Source organism: Cupressus sempervirens, chromosome 6 (genome assembly GCF_028749045.1).
Source record: "Cupressus sempervirens isolate cs-2001-9-10 chromosome 6, ASM2874904v1, whole genome shotgun sequence".
NCBI classification, from domain to species: domain Eukaryota; kingdom Viridiplantae; phylum Streptophyta; class Pinopsida; order Cupressales; family Cupressaceae; genus Cupressus; species Cupressus sempervirens.
Window position 1 is genome coordinate 16006437 of NC_143123.1, and position 16120 is coordinate 16022556.

The 16120-nt window shown below is 38.8% G+C and overlaps 1 protein-coding gene across 2 annotated transcripts in view; it reads left to right on the forward strand.

Moving 5' to 3' along the window:
• Positions 1-482: 482 nt before the first annotated feature.
• Positions 483-16120, forward strand: part of LFR (ARM repeat superfamily protein) — a 63545-nt gene continuing 47907 nt past the window's right edge. The window contains exon 1 of one of the 2 annotated variants that reach the window (XM_089786380.1): positions 483-831. In XM_089786380.1, the coding sequence (XP_089642506.1) occupies positions 567-831 (265 nt within the window). In that variant the 5' untranslated portion in view covers positions 483-566. The remainder of the gene's footprint in view (positions 832-16120) is intronic. The other variant, XM_089786379.1, reaches the window with a different exon arrangement.

Here is a 16120-nt window from a genome sequence, read left to right on the forward strand (position 1 = left end):
TAAAATGATTGAAAAAATAAAATCTTATCAACTTGTCACAAATGTGAAAAAAATAAAGTTGTAATTAATACATTCATTAATGAAAGATAAAGTTGTTAAAAAATATTTATATTTTTTGTTGAAGAAAATTAATTTTCTCCCCCACCAAAAATAGTATGAACCAAATGAAAAATGTGATTTATTAAATAATAAAAAATTAAAAAAATATAAACATTTGAAATCTCATATAATCTTTTAAATTCTTTGATTTGATTGGTTAGTTTTAATGTCATATTTGCATTGACATGAATGCATAAATGTTGCTGCCTTCGCACGAACTAATAATTCTTGTTGCTGCCTTCGCACGAACTAATAATTCTAAAAATATATTACCATATAAATGAAATAAAATAACTTCCCTTATTAAGCAATGAGAGATAGGTGATGATGGGACCGACGGTAATGGTATTTAAAGATTAAGCTTACTTTGCTGTTAACAGACACATAAATTAAAGGGGGCTGAATTTGCTGTTAACAGACAACTAGATTAAAAGGGGAAATTGACAGCAAGGTTTCAGTGAGTAAAAATGGCAGGAGCAGCACAAGCAGGAGGAACTGGCGCAGCAATTGGAGTGTCATCTTCACCAGCTACGGGAGGAGGGGGAAAAAGGGGAAGAGCAGCTGCGGCGGCGGCGGCAGCAGCATCGGGAGCAGGGGGAGGAATTGGAGGGGCTGCTAATCCCAATGCAAATGCCGCAGGGGGAGGAGGAGGAGCCAACGGGGAAAGTGGCTCCACCGGAACACCTCCGGTTCTATTGGGTCCAACTCTTCAGATTCAGAACTCCTTTGCAGGTTATAATCTCTCTTATTGCTTCCCTTTTTTTGAATTGGTGAATCTGGGACATCACGCAGTTTAGACCGATTAGCACATGTCAAACAGAGTTACAATCTATCTCTTCTCTCCCCTCCTTTATCAATTGTTGATTTGGAACATTATCTAATGTTAAGCGGTGTGGGGATACATTCTCTCTTTCCTTTTTAAGTATGTTAACTTACAACATTGCTCAAACCTGGGCTGATTAAGTGAACAGGTGAAAGTGGGATTCAATATATCTCTTTCCTTTCTTTACTCAACAGGTCCCTTGGAATATTCCCTATATTTCTGCCACCTAGACTTACAAAACATCTCTCTCTCTCTCTCTTGCGGTAAATTTTGAACTTGACCATGCCCTAGGCCGAATACAAATATAAGCCAAACATGAAAAAAATCTTTATCATCTTCTTTGTTTAATTTGTCAAATTGTAACAATTGTAACCTTACACGGAAGACGAACATAAGCCAAACAACGATCTCTTTTTTCTTCCCTTGTTAAAAAATGGACATCACGTCAATGGGCCTTTGGTCTACTGGTGAAGTTGAATGGTTCACAAAGAGCCCACTAGGGATCAACTCTTGCTGAGTGCAAGGTCCAATGACATCATAAGGGATGAGGCCAGGATTGTGCCCCGGGCAAATTTGGCAGTGTGGATGCTCCTTAGTCCTTGGCTCTTAGCCGAGGAGGTTTTAGGCACGTGTGGGCCTGTATTGGGTACCTAAAACTTGTTTGTGGATGACTTCCATCAAAAAAATGGACATCACGGAGCTTCCTGCAGTTGGATTTATTAGGGATACTGCCTCAAACCAAACAAGATAATAAAATCTCTAGCATCACTTTCTTTTTTTGAATTGGTAACCTTGTGACATAATTGAGTGTAGGCCAATTATGTACACAAACGTAACAAGGTTATATTCTTCTTTTGTTATGCAAGAACGGATCCTATAATTGTTACACAACTACTTTGCTATAGATTTGTAAAAATGTGTCATGCTAGAATTTATCCATTATTATTAGTCGTCAAGCTTATCAAATGTTTGTGTAAGTGTGTTTTTAAAATGAATACATTGTTGCCACATGTCACCTAGATTTATGAGCCACTTCATTGTGCTAAGATGACAATTGCTACTTCTATTGTTGATGCTTTAGGCCACCAAGGGATTGTTGGAAACTGATTGAACAAGGTGGGTTTGATTTGAATTGCAATTTGTTGATGTTATACCTTATAGGTTTAGTTAACGAGCCCAACTGTAATTTCCCCAAATTATGAGTATCCAAATTTTGTCCTACATCAGAATTTTGGTCAAACAAGTAGGATTTTTAAATCTTACCTTCCTCTTTGATTAAGAGCCTTGTAACATAGTTAGGGTTCAATTATAATTATAACTCATAGTTAGATTTCTTTAATTAGACTTAAACAAATATGAGGAAATTTGGATAAAATCAATAGATTGCTAGAACTAACTTTAAGGTGACTTAACCATAGAAGTGATAAGGTAGGATGGTTTGACGAGGTGCCCCCAAAAAATCTCCTAGAGTAGGCCCAAGAGCAGATATATTTTCCCTCTTGGTCTCATGTGACCCATACCATACATATGAGGTGGCGTACCTAGTGTGGGCTCCTATCACGGTTCTCCTTCATCACGCCACACCTAACTTGTTTCTATGGTAGGGATTGTGAGGAGCATTCACTATAGGGTAACTTGAAAGCCAATCCCTCTTAAGCCCAAAGCAGTCCCCTTAGTCCCTCGTTAGCCCCATGGGGACTCCTCGGTCACAACCATGAGGTTGTTGAGATGAGGATGTCTTGGGGATGGGGGTTCATGTCTAAAATGTTTCTCTACCACACCTCTTACCTCTACCGTGTTTCTCAGTCAATCAAGAGACTTTTCCCATGTTTTCTACACAAGAAGAGATGTTTCTTTTAGGACGGATGCCATTCGGAGACTCCCAAATGTCTCTCGATAGGGCAAGGGACTCGCAAATGTTTCCTGCAAAAAGTCACATTCTGATTTTATTTTTATTAAAGTACAACCCTAACTTGGCTAAAGCTAATAGAAGTATAAAAGAGACATTGAGGATGTTGAGTAGTTAGGCAACAAGCATGGGGATGCTTAGAGTCATTAGACTTTTCTAGATTTTATACTTCTAGTATTTACTATTTAGTATTTTGGTTTTGAAGTTTGAACACTGTTGAATCTTGATAACTTCAGCAGTTGATTTGATGAACATTGGGTCGTGATTAATATGATTGTGAAATGGAAAATTTAAAATTTTGAAAATTCTTGTTGCAATGTCTATTTTTGATATTTTCAACTTTTAAAGCTGTCATTCAAATACTAATACTAGTCTCTAGTTATTATATTATACATCTTTATCTTTTTAAAACTATTTATTCAAATATTAATACTATATGTATTATGTCATCACCGCTCCCCTATGGCCCCGCCACTGCTGCCCCATTGCTGTCTCCCTGACGTTTCCAAACTTAGGCCCCAAGTACCCCTGTCTCTGAAACACGTTCCACTGCCCCCAAGGAAACATTGTCGAACCCAGTGGAACACTGAAAATATATATAATATCTTATATGTACTTTCTATATTAAGTCATTGAAACAGCAACATACCTATTATTGCTAAATTGGATAATTATAAAATGCGTATTGAACCATTGGTATGCAGATGTAATTAAGTCTGTAGGAATGTCTACATATAAACAATTGCTTATTAAAAATTATATCTCTAAAATGTACACAAAGTCCAAGCAAAGAATAGTTGTAAAAATACTTGTTATCGATTACATATGTGAGATAATAGTGATACTCATACCAAGGGATCAATAGCCTGAATTATTTTGCCTGCTTTCTCCTATATTTCTCTTAGCTGGTGATGTTGGGGGATTGTATATTGTCTTCCCTTTATATGTTACCTGATGGGAAAGTTGGCACTCAAAGAGGTTTGTCTCTTTATATCACACCTCTTCACAACATAAGTTTTTATTAGTAAAAAGGGCAGATCATGCCTTTTGGTTTGAACCCTAATTAGTGCTCTTAATAGATCCCCTTTCTTTCACCATTTTGGAATCACTGCCTTTTTGCTGTTTGGATTATGCATGTTAGTCATTGCTTAGCAATTGGATTACTTTATCCGTATGACTGCCTTGGTTTATGTGCTATTTAGCAATTGCCATCATTCACACTTTAGTAACCATTGTTTATTTCTAATGACATCCTTATAGAAGTCAAATGTAGAAGAAGTTATGTCTCATTGTATTGATTGCTTCATTCGAACCAAGGTATACACATCCCTCAGTGGTGTGTTGCTAATTTTGACCTTCATTGTAGGAGGGATATGGCAACAGGAGTCCATGTGCCCAATAATTATCGTTTGGTGGCATAAGTATGTGTTTGAAGGAGGATAATTGTTGTCACTTTGGAGAATTTGTTTTCTCTATGGAAACCTTATGATGTGGCAAATGTATTGTACTTTTTTTTCCCTTACACTCACGAACATTGATTTAGAGTCTTCAATCCTATTGTGATGCTAAATACAAGCCAATAGCAACTCATTAACCATGCCATATTGGTTTTCCTTTGGCATATCAAGGTGGATTGTCAACGGATGTATCTTTACTTATATCAGGTTGTTGCCAATGCAACTTATACAAATCGTATGTGAGTCTAAGTCAATTAATAACCAGGGAACTGCTTTATTCATCGAGCCATATAGCGTATTCGATATAGATTAACATGTATGAGTTGTCTTTATAATAATTGATTATTGATCAATATAGATGCTCTTCTTTTGCGTTGTCACTTTAGGTTGATCTTTTGATACCTTTTTACAATTTAATAGGGAGAGTTTTGAATGGGGGACGAATGACACGAGTCTGCACTTGATTGTTTTGGTTTGAGCTTCAGCACTTCCCAAAGCAATATTATGCAGGATAGTTGTCTTCCTGCTGCATTTCATCACATTCACCACACCAGAAACAGAATTCATGGTTGCAATAACCAAATTTTATCCATAAAACTGCCCCTGCTAAATGAGATACAAAAGTCGGTCAAATACCCCTCTCAGAATTGGTCACAGTGGCCCAAATGGCCCACTAAAAATCAAGTTTACTTCTATATTTATTATTATTAAATTATTTACGTAGTGTTTAGAAAGGATTATATTATATTTTATTAGATTTAAAACATTAATAGTTTCTCTCCTGGGCAAAGGGGATATAACAGGGATAATGCTTGTAATTAGGTCGATGACAAATTTAGGGAAAATGCAAATTCATAAGGCCAGGGGAGCTCTACATCTTTGGAAACTGACAACTGCAATCTATCTGAGAATGCTTGAATCAGCTTTTAAAGGTCTGATGGCATACAAAGAAAACAAATTACATAAAAGAGGATGATAACTGCTTCCAAATGTTGAAGATTGTAGCTGCGACAGAGATTTTTATCTCTGATTTTGCTATATGTTGAAATTGAGATAATACTTATAATTATATATTGTGTTTACAGCTGAAGAAGATATTTATTGGAGATAATATTATATGAAGAGACACATGTCATGTGTCATGCATTTGGAAATATGAAAAGACTTGTTTTTGAAATTGAAGAGACCTTCAATTGTGAGATGAAGAGTCTCTCAATTTGTTATATTTAGTGTATTCAATGGAAAGCACTGTACTTGAACATTCTGTTATCAATAAAAGAGATAAGTTTCTGGTGTGGTCAGGTTTATTGTAATGGGCACCCCTGAATGTCCCAAAAAACTAAACCAAATTGTTGAAAGAAATTATGTCAAACAGTTTGCATTCAACCTCTTATTTCTCCGTTTAATGTTTTAAACCCCTTATAACTCTGGAAATCAAACATTTGTTTGTTTGTTGTGTTTTGTGTATGGAAATTGGTATCATACAACATAAACAAGAAAGAAACTACAATAATATGCAAAGTGGAAATGAACTGCTGCCAATAAAATGTTATTTTCAGAATTCATAAAACCAAATACATGGCAGATTTATCAACTCACTAATTACTTCAGCATTATTGACATAATACTCCAGCCCATGCTTTCGAACTTGCTGCTACAGTGCCGCGTGAATAGTGCTGCGTGAATAGTCCCACATGAACAGTGCTGCTACAGTACTTTGTCCTTCAATCAGTCCACTACCTTCGTAATATCATTCCCTCAGAGCGGCATAAGCGTTGGACAAGTAGTGAAGAAGATATGAGCATAATACCAAATCTGCCTGTAGTTGGAAATGCAACTAAACTGCCTGATAATGAAGCCGATAACAAAGAATTCCAAAGGCCAAACCCCAAGGGAATGACGTCTAGAATGTTACAATAGAGGATAAACGTCCTCAAATGCCAAGAATGGAGTTGCAACTCACACACCAATTTCTTCTCATATTCAACCTGTCTAATGAAGCCACAAATGCTTCCTTTTATTCTATTTCCAAGGGTCTGCTCAACTCATATGGGCAATGTGGGATAAAAGATGTGTAATATATAAAACATGTATTAAAGTACCCCTTATGTCTCCCTTGGGTACACATCCCCATAAAATAAATATTAAAGTAACACTTTAATATTTTACAATTAAATTAGACGTTACTTTAATAAAACTTTAGGCACTAAAATGTATTAGCAATCGGACTCCGAATAATGTGAGTGATAGCTCATCAAAAAGCTCTCACCGAGGAGTATCAAATCCAATCACCAAAATTGACCTGCACTGTGTCCTGCCGACTTACTAAAAATAGTAAGTATGCCTGAAATTGAGTAAATCAATTTCGTTTTGGCCCAAACTAGAAATGACTAGGCCAAAACACTCCAGGATCCCATTAAACCCTTCGTTAGCCCTCGGGACCATGTAAAACAAGGTTAACGCACACACACTTGGTCGACTGCTAAAATGGGGACATTACAGTCTGCCCCCCTTGAAATTGCTTGTCCTCAAGCAATCTCAGTCCAACCTGCTGAATAACCTGCTCACTCTCCTATGTAGAATCTTCCTCGGGCAGGTCTTTCCATCTGACCAAATACTCCTTCACTATCCTATTTCTAAGCTTCCTCTCTCTGGTGTCCAGAATAGCCTCGGGTACTAACACAAGCTTCCCCTCCTCATCCAAAGGGGGTAAATTTGCAGAAGACACTACACTCTGACCAATGGCTTTCTTAAGCCTAGACACATGAAACACATTATGCACTCGATTGCCCTCTAGAAGCTCAAGCTCATAGGCGACTTTGCCCACTTTGCGAATCACCTTGTAGGGACCATAAAATCTAGGTTTCAACTTTTCAGCTCTGCTCTTCTTGAGCGATGACTGTCTATATGGTTGTAGCTTCAAGTAAACCATATCCCCTACTTCGAAGCTACGCTCTATTCGGTGCTGATCAGCAAACAATTTCTGTTGATTCTGGGCCTGTTGTATATTCTCTTTGAGCACTTTTAGGATGTCTTGACTATCCTACAATAAGTTTTTGGCTTTGGGCACTCTACTGTCCCCCAAAACTAAATCCATGAAGCTAGGTGCTTCGTAGCCATAGAGTGCCATGAAAGGAGTCATCTTGATGGACATATGATAAGTGGTGTTATAACAATACTCTCCCATATGCAACCATCTGATCCAAGCCTTTTGTTGTGCAATTACATAGTTCCTCAAATATCCTTCCACCCATTTATTCACAATCTTTGTTTGCCCATCTGTTTGTGGATGATAACTAGTGCTAGGTGTAAGATCTGTACCATACAACCTAAACAACTCTTGCCAAAAAACACTCATAAACTTACTATCCCGGTCGTTGACAATGAATCTGGACAGCCCATGTAACCTGAATATCTCTCTAAAGAAAAGATCTGCCACCTGTGCTGCTGTGTAAGTGGACGGAATAGCAAAGAAGTGAGCAAACTTCGTCAAGCGGTCTACTACCACATAGATGCAATCCCTTCTCTGCACTCGTGGTAAACTAGTGATGAAGTCCATCGAAATACTTTCCCATTTCCTATCAGGAATGGGCAAGGGCTGTAATAAACCTGTAGGAAATGTGTGCTCTCCCTTAATCTGTTGACAAACAACACACTCCCTGACATACCTCTGAACATCATCCTTGAGCCCTTTCCATAAAAACCGCTCTCGGATTTGCCTGTAGGTCTTGAAGACCCCCGGATGTCCAGCTGTGTGTGCATCATGAAATGCCTTCAGTATCGCCTCTCTCAAATGTGATGACGGAATCAAATAAACCTTGTCCTGAACTCTGATCAATCCATCTATCACCTCATAGCGATCATCCTGTATGGTACCTGAAATCAATCCAGAAGCCCAAGCATCTCCGACATACTCTGCTATAATTCGATCTCTCCAATCTCTTGAAATCTCTGCCAGAGCACATAAGTGAGGTCTCTAAGATAAGGCATCAGCCACCACATTTTTCTTACGACAAACTCTATGTCAAAGTCATAAGCCTGCAATTTAGTCACCCATTTTTGTTGCCGGTCATTAAGATCACGTTGGCTCATGAAGTATTTAATACTGTTGTGATCAGTCTTGATCACAAAACGTCCACCTACCAAATATGATCGAAATTTGGCCAATGCATGCATTATGGCCAACATCTCCCGGTCATAGACATAATAACTCTTCTCAACTCCTTGGAGCTTCCTACTCTCGAATGCAATGGGATGCTTCTCCTGCATCAATACTGCTCCAATCCCATCACCTGATGCATCACAATGAAGCTCAAAAGGCTTCATGAAATCCGGTAGAGCTAGAACTGGACATGAAGACATTACCTGCTTGAAATGCTGAAAACACCTCTGTGCTGCCCCTGTCCACACGAAGGCTCCTTTCTTGGTAAGATCTGTCAAGGGTGTAGCAATCTGTGAGAATCCCTTAACAAACCTCCTATAAAAACCACATAAGCCAAAGAATCCCTTAAGCCGTGTAAGGTTTGTGGGAGTAGGCCACTCTACAATAGCTCTAATCTTTTCGGGATCAACCCGAACGCCATCTGCACTAATGATATGCCCAAGGTAAAGGAGCTCAGTCATGCCAAACTCACATTTAGATTCCTTGGCATATAATGACGCTCTCTCTAGAATAGATAACACCTCCTCCAGATGATGTAAGTGCTCCTCCCAGGTCTTACTGAAGACCAAGATGTCATCAAAGAAGATCAAGACAAATCTCCTCAGCTGCTTCTTGAATACCTGGTTCATACAACTCTGAAATGTAGCGGGTGCATTGGTTAGACCAAATGGCATAACCATGAACTCAAAGTGGCCATAGTGACATCGGAAGGCTGTTTTCTCAATGTCCTTTACTCTCATCCTGATCTGATGGTAGCCGGATCGCAAATCAATTTTGGTGAAGAAGCATGCCCCATGCAACTCATCAATCAGCTCATCAATCCTAGGAATGGGATACCTGTTTTTAATTGTTTTCTTATTCAGTGCCCTGTAATCGATGCACATGCCCATCGTCCCATCTTTTTTCTTTACCAATACTACTGCTGAAGCAAAAGGGCTCTTACTGGGCCTGATATACCCCATCTCCAACAAATCCTTAATCGCCTTCTCTATCTCATCCTTGTGTTTCTTAGGATGACGATAGGGAGTAATCATAACTGGTTTGGCTCCCTCCTCGAGCTCAATAACATGTTCCATCCCTCTGTTAGGAGGAATCCCATGAGGAATATCGCTAAATACTTTAGCGTGTCTATCAAGTATCTTCTGGATATCTAGTGGATGACTCTTTTCTTGTGGCTTTGGTGAAGTTGGCATAATGTAGCACTCTGCCGCCACTCTATGTCATCATGACGAAAAAGTCTCTACATTCTCCTCAAGGACACTACTCTGCAACCTCCATCTGAAAGTCCTCTAAGTACCACAGTTCTGCCCTCATGCTGGAATCTCATCTCCAATTTCACTAGGTTGAGTGTGAACTCAACTAGTGAAGCCATCCATGTCATGCCGAGGATGACATCATAATCTCCTATGTCCACAACATAGAACTCATCCTCCAACTCGTAGCCATCTCCAAACCTGATGCGAAGATTAGATATCTTCCGAGTGCATAATGATTTATCACCGTTAGCCACCATGACTCTAAACCCATCATGCTCCTCTGTCTGTAACCCTCTCTTGGCTACCAACTGTGCATCTATGAAGTTATGTGTAGCCCCAGTGTCAATAAGAGATATCACTTTCTGCCCCTGGATAGTACTCCTGACCTTAAATGTGATTGCCTTTTGGGCCCCTGTCAAGCGTGCCAACGATCTATCATCCTTAGGAATGCTGCTCTCCTCTATAGTGTTACCCTCATCTGAATCGGAGTGCTGATCCTCCCCCTTTGACTCTGACTCTTTTGCTGGAAAATACTCCATTTGATTTGCCTTAGCCTTGAGAGAACATTTATGAGATAAGTCCCAAAGCTCTCTACAATGGAAGCACAGCTTCTTCTTTCGAAGTTCATTCAAGGTTTCATTGTCTAGTCCTTTCGATCCTTCTTTGGGTTTGCTATACTCTTTCTGAAACAGTTTTTTGTCTTTGTCCTTGCGGTAGGAAGAATCTGTTGAATGGTTTTTTCCTTTGTATACCGAAGGGGCTAAATCTCGTGCCTTTTTAGTTGCTTCAGCTAAGGTGAGTGGATCATGTCCCTTCACCCAACCTCGTAATGGATAGGCAAGACCATCACAAAATAACACCACCAATCTCCTAGGAGAGATATCAGTAACAAGTACAAACAAGCGCTGAAACTCGGCAATGTAAGCATCCACAGAACCTGACTGTTTTAACTGTGCTAGCTCCTTGAAATGTAACTTGGGATCCCTAGTGTCAAATCTCTCAATCAATGTTTTGGTGAATTCCTCATAGGATGTAATTTGATTATGCCCCAAAGTCACCATGCCATGATGCCACCATTCATGTGCAACGCCATCCAAGTGCATAGCTGCATACTTGATAGCTTCCTCCTCAGGCATAGGATTTAGCTGCAAGTATGTATCTACCTTCTGCACCCAAGCTCGTGCAGTCATCTTCCCTGAAGCATCATAATAAGGTAAAGAAAGTTTTCCAACTTTCTTTCTTAGCTCAAAGTTTTGATTCCTCCCTCCTACTTTAGGCATGTGTCTCATCCTCAAGTCCATATAATCTCTGAGGGAAATATCCGCCTGAAACTCTGGTCCACTAGCCTCCCAGTCCCTCCTGAACTGATCCTGTAATTCGGTAATCTGTGGTTCGTTTACTGGTTGAACCAGATCTCTGGGTGGGAAAGTGGGTAGAAGAGGTCTTGAGCTCGCAGTCCGCGCTGGGCGTGCAACGTGTCTAAAGTTATCAGCCTCATTCCCATTGTTGTCGTGTCCATTATTACCATTAATGTTATTCTCAGGACCATTGTTGTTGCCTTGGCCTCCATGGTTATTGTTTCCCCCATTGTTATTGTTTCCCTCATTGTTATTGTTTCTGTTGTTGGCATCACCTGGATTAATATTGACACCCATCTGTCTAGCCATGAGCTGCAACATCATGTCCATTCGCCTATTCTGCTCCTGCTGCATACGCTGCCCCTGCTCTAATGTATCCAGTAATTGTCTGAACATTACCTCCCCCTGATCTGGACCGGCATTCCCGCCTCCGCCTAATCCTGTATTCCTGTCATCTCGATCACCCATATTGTTGTCCTGATCAAAGAATATCTCCTCTGTGTTTGTATGGCTGGATTCAATGTCGACCTGCACGGATGTACTAGACTGTTTGCTTTGCAAGTCTGAAATCCTATTTTGTCTTGCTCTGGTATCGCGAAAATTATAAGGCCCTTGTCGCATGCTCAAACATAAATGCTTAGCCTGTGTTTTTATTTATTTATTTTTGATTTTAGTGTTTTGACATTTCGTCAAACACTTTTCCCTCTATCCGGCTGTTCCAAATTCCCTATAAGACCTCCACAGGATGGCAAGACTTATAGCTCTGATACCACTGTAATGAGCACCCCTGAATGTCCCAAAAAACTAAACCAAATTGCTGAAAGGAATTATGTCAAACAGTTTGCATTCAACCTCTTATTTCTCCGTTTAATGTAGACCCTTTGTTAGCCCTCGGGACCATGTAGAACAAGGCTAACGCACACACACTTGGTCAACTGCTAAAATGGGGACATTACATTTATCCCTTAAAGCTGAAGGGTTTTCCCAGGATAAATGTCTTGTCTCTTTTGTTTCTTTTTGTTCTTATTGACGTTTATCATTGTTTTTGGGCAAAACTTTAACATGGTATCAGAGCTAGCTTAGATAACAACAGTTAGAGTTTGGTGTAAACGAAGATGCTTCAGAATATGGCTCATGTATAAGATATTTGTATTTATGTGAATAGGCTAGCCCAACAAGTAATAGATGATGATGAGAACATGTCAAGGTGTCTTGATGAAAGTGGGAGTGGGTGTTTGGCTTGAACAACATAAAGGCAAGGTACATTCTGAAGTTCCAAATTGCCAAGCCCATGGAGAGCATTGATATATACATTAACAATGTGCTGACAGATGACAGACCTAGAGCCATTCTGGCCATGTTGGAGGGTGGCAAGGAGAAGATCATTTATGGGCTAGTGTGCAAGCACTGGCTGCACTTGCAGAACGTGGAGCAAAGGCAGTTGTGCCTGCAAGCTGAGCATCACGGGGCTCAGTCGACAAGCACATAATTCAACAGCAATAAAAAATGGCTGTCACTGCTCATTTTTGTTCTAGGCAGATTGTCTACTCTGCTTGTTCTAGGTGTTGCCAGGTTAACTAGGTATTCTTGTTTCTTTTGTTGACATATTACATGTGAATAGAAGATCGCGATAGTGCATGGACGAGGAAGAGTTTTTCTTGCGATTTTTCTTCTGATTCTAACGTTTCCTTTCCCATATATATGATTTAAAGGTTCATCATTATGCAATTGCTCTTTCAACATTTTCTGGTGTGCTTATCACGTCTGAAAGGAAGATGGTCATCAACAATTACTAAGTCGCAGCTCCTTGATGTTCATCGAGGCGTGACAGGTTCTTGGATATCCGTTAAGGAAACAACACCTTTTGGATTTCATTTTGTAATAAGTTTTGTTTGCATTATGATAGAAGGCAATGAGACTGTGAAGGAGGAATAATTATTTTTCTTTCGTTGGTGATTATTCAAGAAAGTCATTTGTTTGTGTTGGCTCACAAGTTCTTTTTGTATCCGACTGTTATTGCATGCACGGAAGTTTCTATTTTGGTTACTAATCGTATATGTTGTGGCTGAAAGATTACAATCGAGAGTTCTCATTATTTTGTTTTTTTGCAAAAGATTGAAGCTTTGATTTTGATGCCATCAATTAGACTATGACTTAATATATTTGAATGGAAATATTCCATATTAAACACATAAGCTTATTCCTATTCTGACTCGGTTTGAATTGCATCAATGGAAGAGATTTCTTTGATCTTTCTGTAGTTACAACAAATCTCTTGGATTGAGTTCTGTTGCAAGATTGCTGTAAACATCTCATAATGGTGTAGATACTAAGTGGCTTGACTAAACTGGGCCAATAGCAGATTGGCTGCAATCACTTATTACAATTGGTCTTCCATTGTTGCATGTGCTTCTCTTCAAATCGTGGTCTGTGATTCTTCACAAATATTGCATCTCCTTCTTAACTTATTGAATGATAGTTGCTTCGGAAAGCATTTGATTCCAAGGGAAGTGAGAGAGGAAAGCTTTTGATTGTGAAATACACAGCTGTTAAGTAGAACCATTGATATTTGATCATTTTGATCTTGAGTGATACCTGAAGCTGCGAAGAGTTTGAGGATGGCAGTGGAGTACAAATGTTGTGCTTCAAAGTTCTGGATTTATGTGGGCATATGTTTCTTGCTGGTGCTTTTTGTGTTACTAATGTCTGGGCTAACGCTCGGCCTCATGTCACTCTATTTGGTTGACTTGGTGATATTGTGCAAGTCTTGAAAGCTGCAAGATCGCTTCTAATATGTAACACTCATACTATGGAGACACTCCCTATTTTTTTAGGATGGCATAGTGTCACCATAGCGTGCTATTGTAATATATGTTACTCTGATACTCTTATTTGGAGAGATTATACTTCAATTTGTTTGTCCTCGGTATGACTTAGCAGTTGGTGCTAAAGTGGCACCTGTGGTTTGTGTGCTTATTTGGATCTGTTTTCTAGTTGCATGGCCTATAAGTAAGCTCTTGGACTTGTTGTTGAGCAAAGGACATGTTGCCGTCTTTCTCAGAGCCGAGTCTATATGAAAGAGATATATATCCAATGATTATATCTTGAATATTGAATTTTTGTTACAACATTGGGAATAGTATTTTCTTTGAGCATTAATCTCTATATATCTCTTCATGATAGATTGATTTTATGAATTATTATTAATCTCTCTTCATTGTAGGATGCATCAATGAAACAATGAGAGATTCATGAACATGAGGATGTTGCATTTACTCATGTGCTGAATTGATGATACAAAAAATTCGAAGGAAGTATATTCAGCTTCTGAGGGAGCTTATGTGACAGAGGAATGTTTATGTTTTAGCATCAGTAGAAGTAATTCATGTTTATCTGATATACTCAGCTGTTTAAACTTTATCTTTAACAGATAAAGTTGTTACTGCTGATTTTTTATATATATATATATATATATATATATATATATATATATATGTATGTATGTATATGTATATATGTATGTGTGCTTTGGATAATATACATTTACAATATAATCATTGGCAGATAACAGTATACATATTGGCAGTCACATTTATATTATCACATTATGATATGTGATCGGGCTCCTTGATATATCATATACGGGCACACATTTATGTTTTGTTTTGTCTTAACTAAACATGACAATAATCATGCCACCAAAGAGGCATGTCTGACTCTTCAGGGGTCATGACTCTGCGCTTTGTATATAAAGAAAGTGCAGATCGCTGAATAACATCATCAATCCACGACATCTTGTCTCAGCAGTCTGCACCCAGTTTATCATAAACAATTCTCCTCATATATATAATTTGCAGGGTTATCAAGAAGTCATCTCAAATCATCAGCAATAGAAGACAAGGAAGTCAACTCTGCACCCACAGTCCCAGAGATCTGCAATGTTCAAAGAACAAGGCTGGTCAACAGTAATACAAGTAAGAGTTACATTATTTTTGTAGTAATTGCTATGCTCCACAGAGTTTCCGGGATGGGGACGTTGTAGGGGACAGGGACGTGTTTCCGGTACGGGGACAGGTCAAAGCCAAAATTTAGGGGATGACGATTAAAAACATATGGGATTTTTTTTATAGAGACACAAAATTTAAGTATGCATATCATAACATTGATAAACCATTCACCATAGACATTTTAGAAGATCAATACATGGAAAATTAACAAATGACAAATATTAAGTACCTCCATTATAACATATCACATACATATGTAGTAAAATCAAAATGCCTAAAGTCTCCAAGTATTATGCATGAAATCAGAATAGAATAAAGAGAAGTGCAACTAAAATAGTAAGTAGTAAATAGAAATACTAAATACAATCTTTCCTCACTGCTGCTACTGCTGTTGCTCTATGTTTTTTCTCTCTTAGCGAATACATCATATCTTAAAATGAGTAGAAGAGTTAGTGTTTTAATGGACAAATATGGTTTGCACATTTTTATTATGTCTTTAAGACAATTACGGACCTGCACATAAAAAGTAAAATTTACCGTTTTGCCTTTACTTGACTAGCTAAAAAATTCGGGGACGACTAGAAGTTTCGGGGATGGCTAGGGGATGACAAAGCCATCCCCAGTATTGCTGGCCGTCCCCAAGTTTCCTGCCCAATTTTTTTTGCCGTTTCGGGGACGTTTCCAAATTTGGCAAAAAGGGGACAGCTTTAGGGACGGCAAAAATCCATCCCCGCGTCCCAGTTTTGTCCCCAGGATGGGTATGAGCCAAAAAGCATAGGGGACACGTCCCCTTGGAACATAGAGTAATTGTTTTATCTATCAGAGACCCAATAAAACTAACAAGGAAGATGCCTAACTCTTTGCAAGTTTATGGGGCAGTGTAACTACTCCCTGTTTGATCAAATTGGAATCAACTATCTTATTGTAGGGATTAAAGTTGTCTCTGCTGAGAGGGGGTATCTATTGAGAGATAATCTTAGTCATTCTTATATATGTTAGTATAGTGCATTCTTCTCTTAGAAAAGTTTGAGGTGAAAGCCCTCATTCCA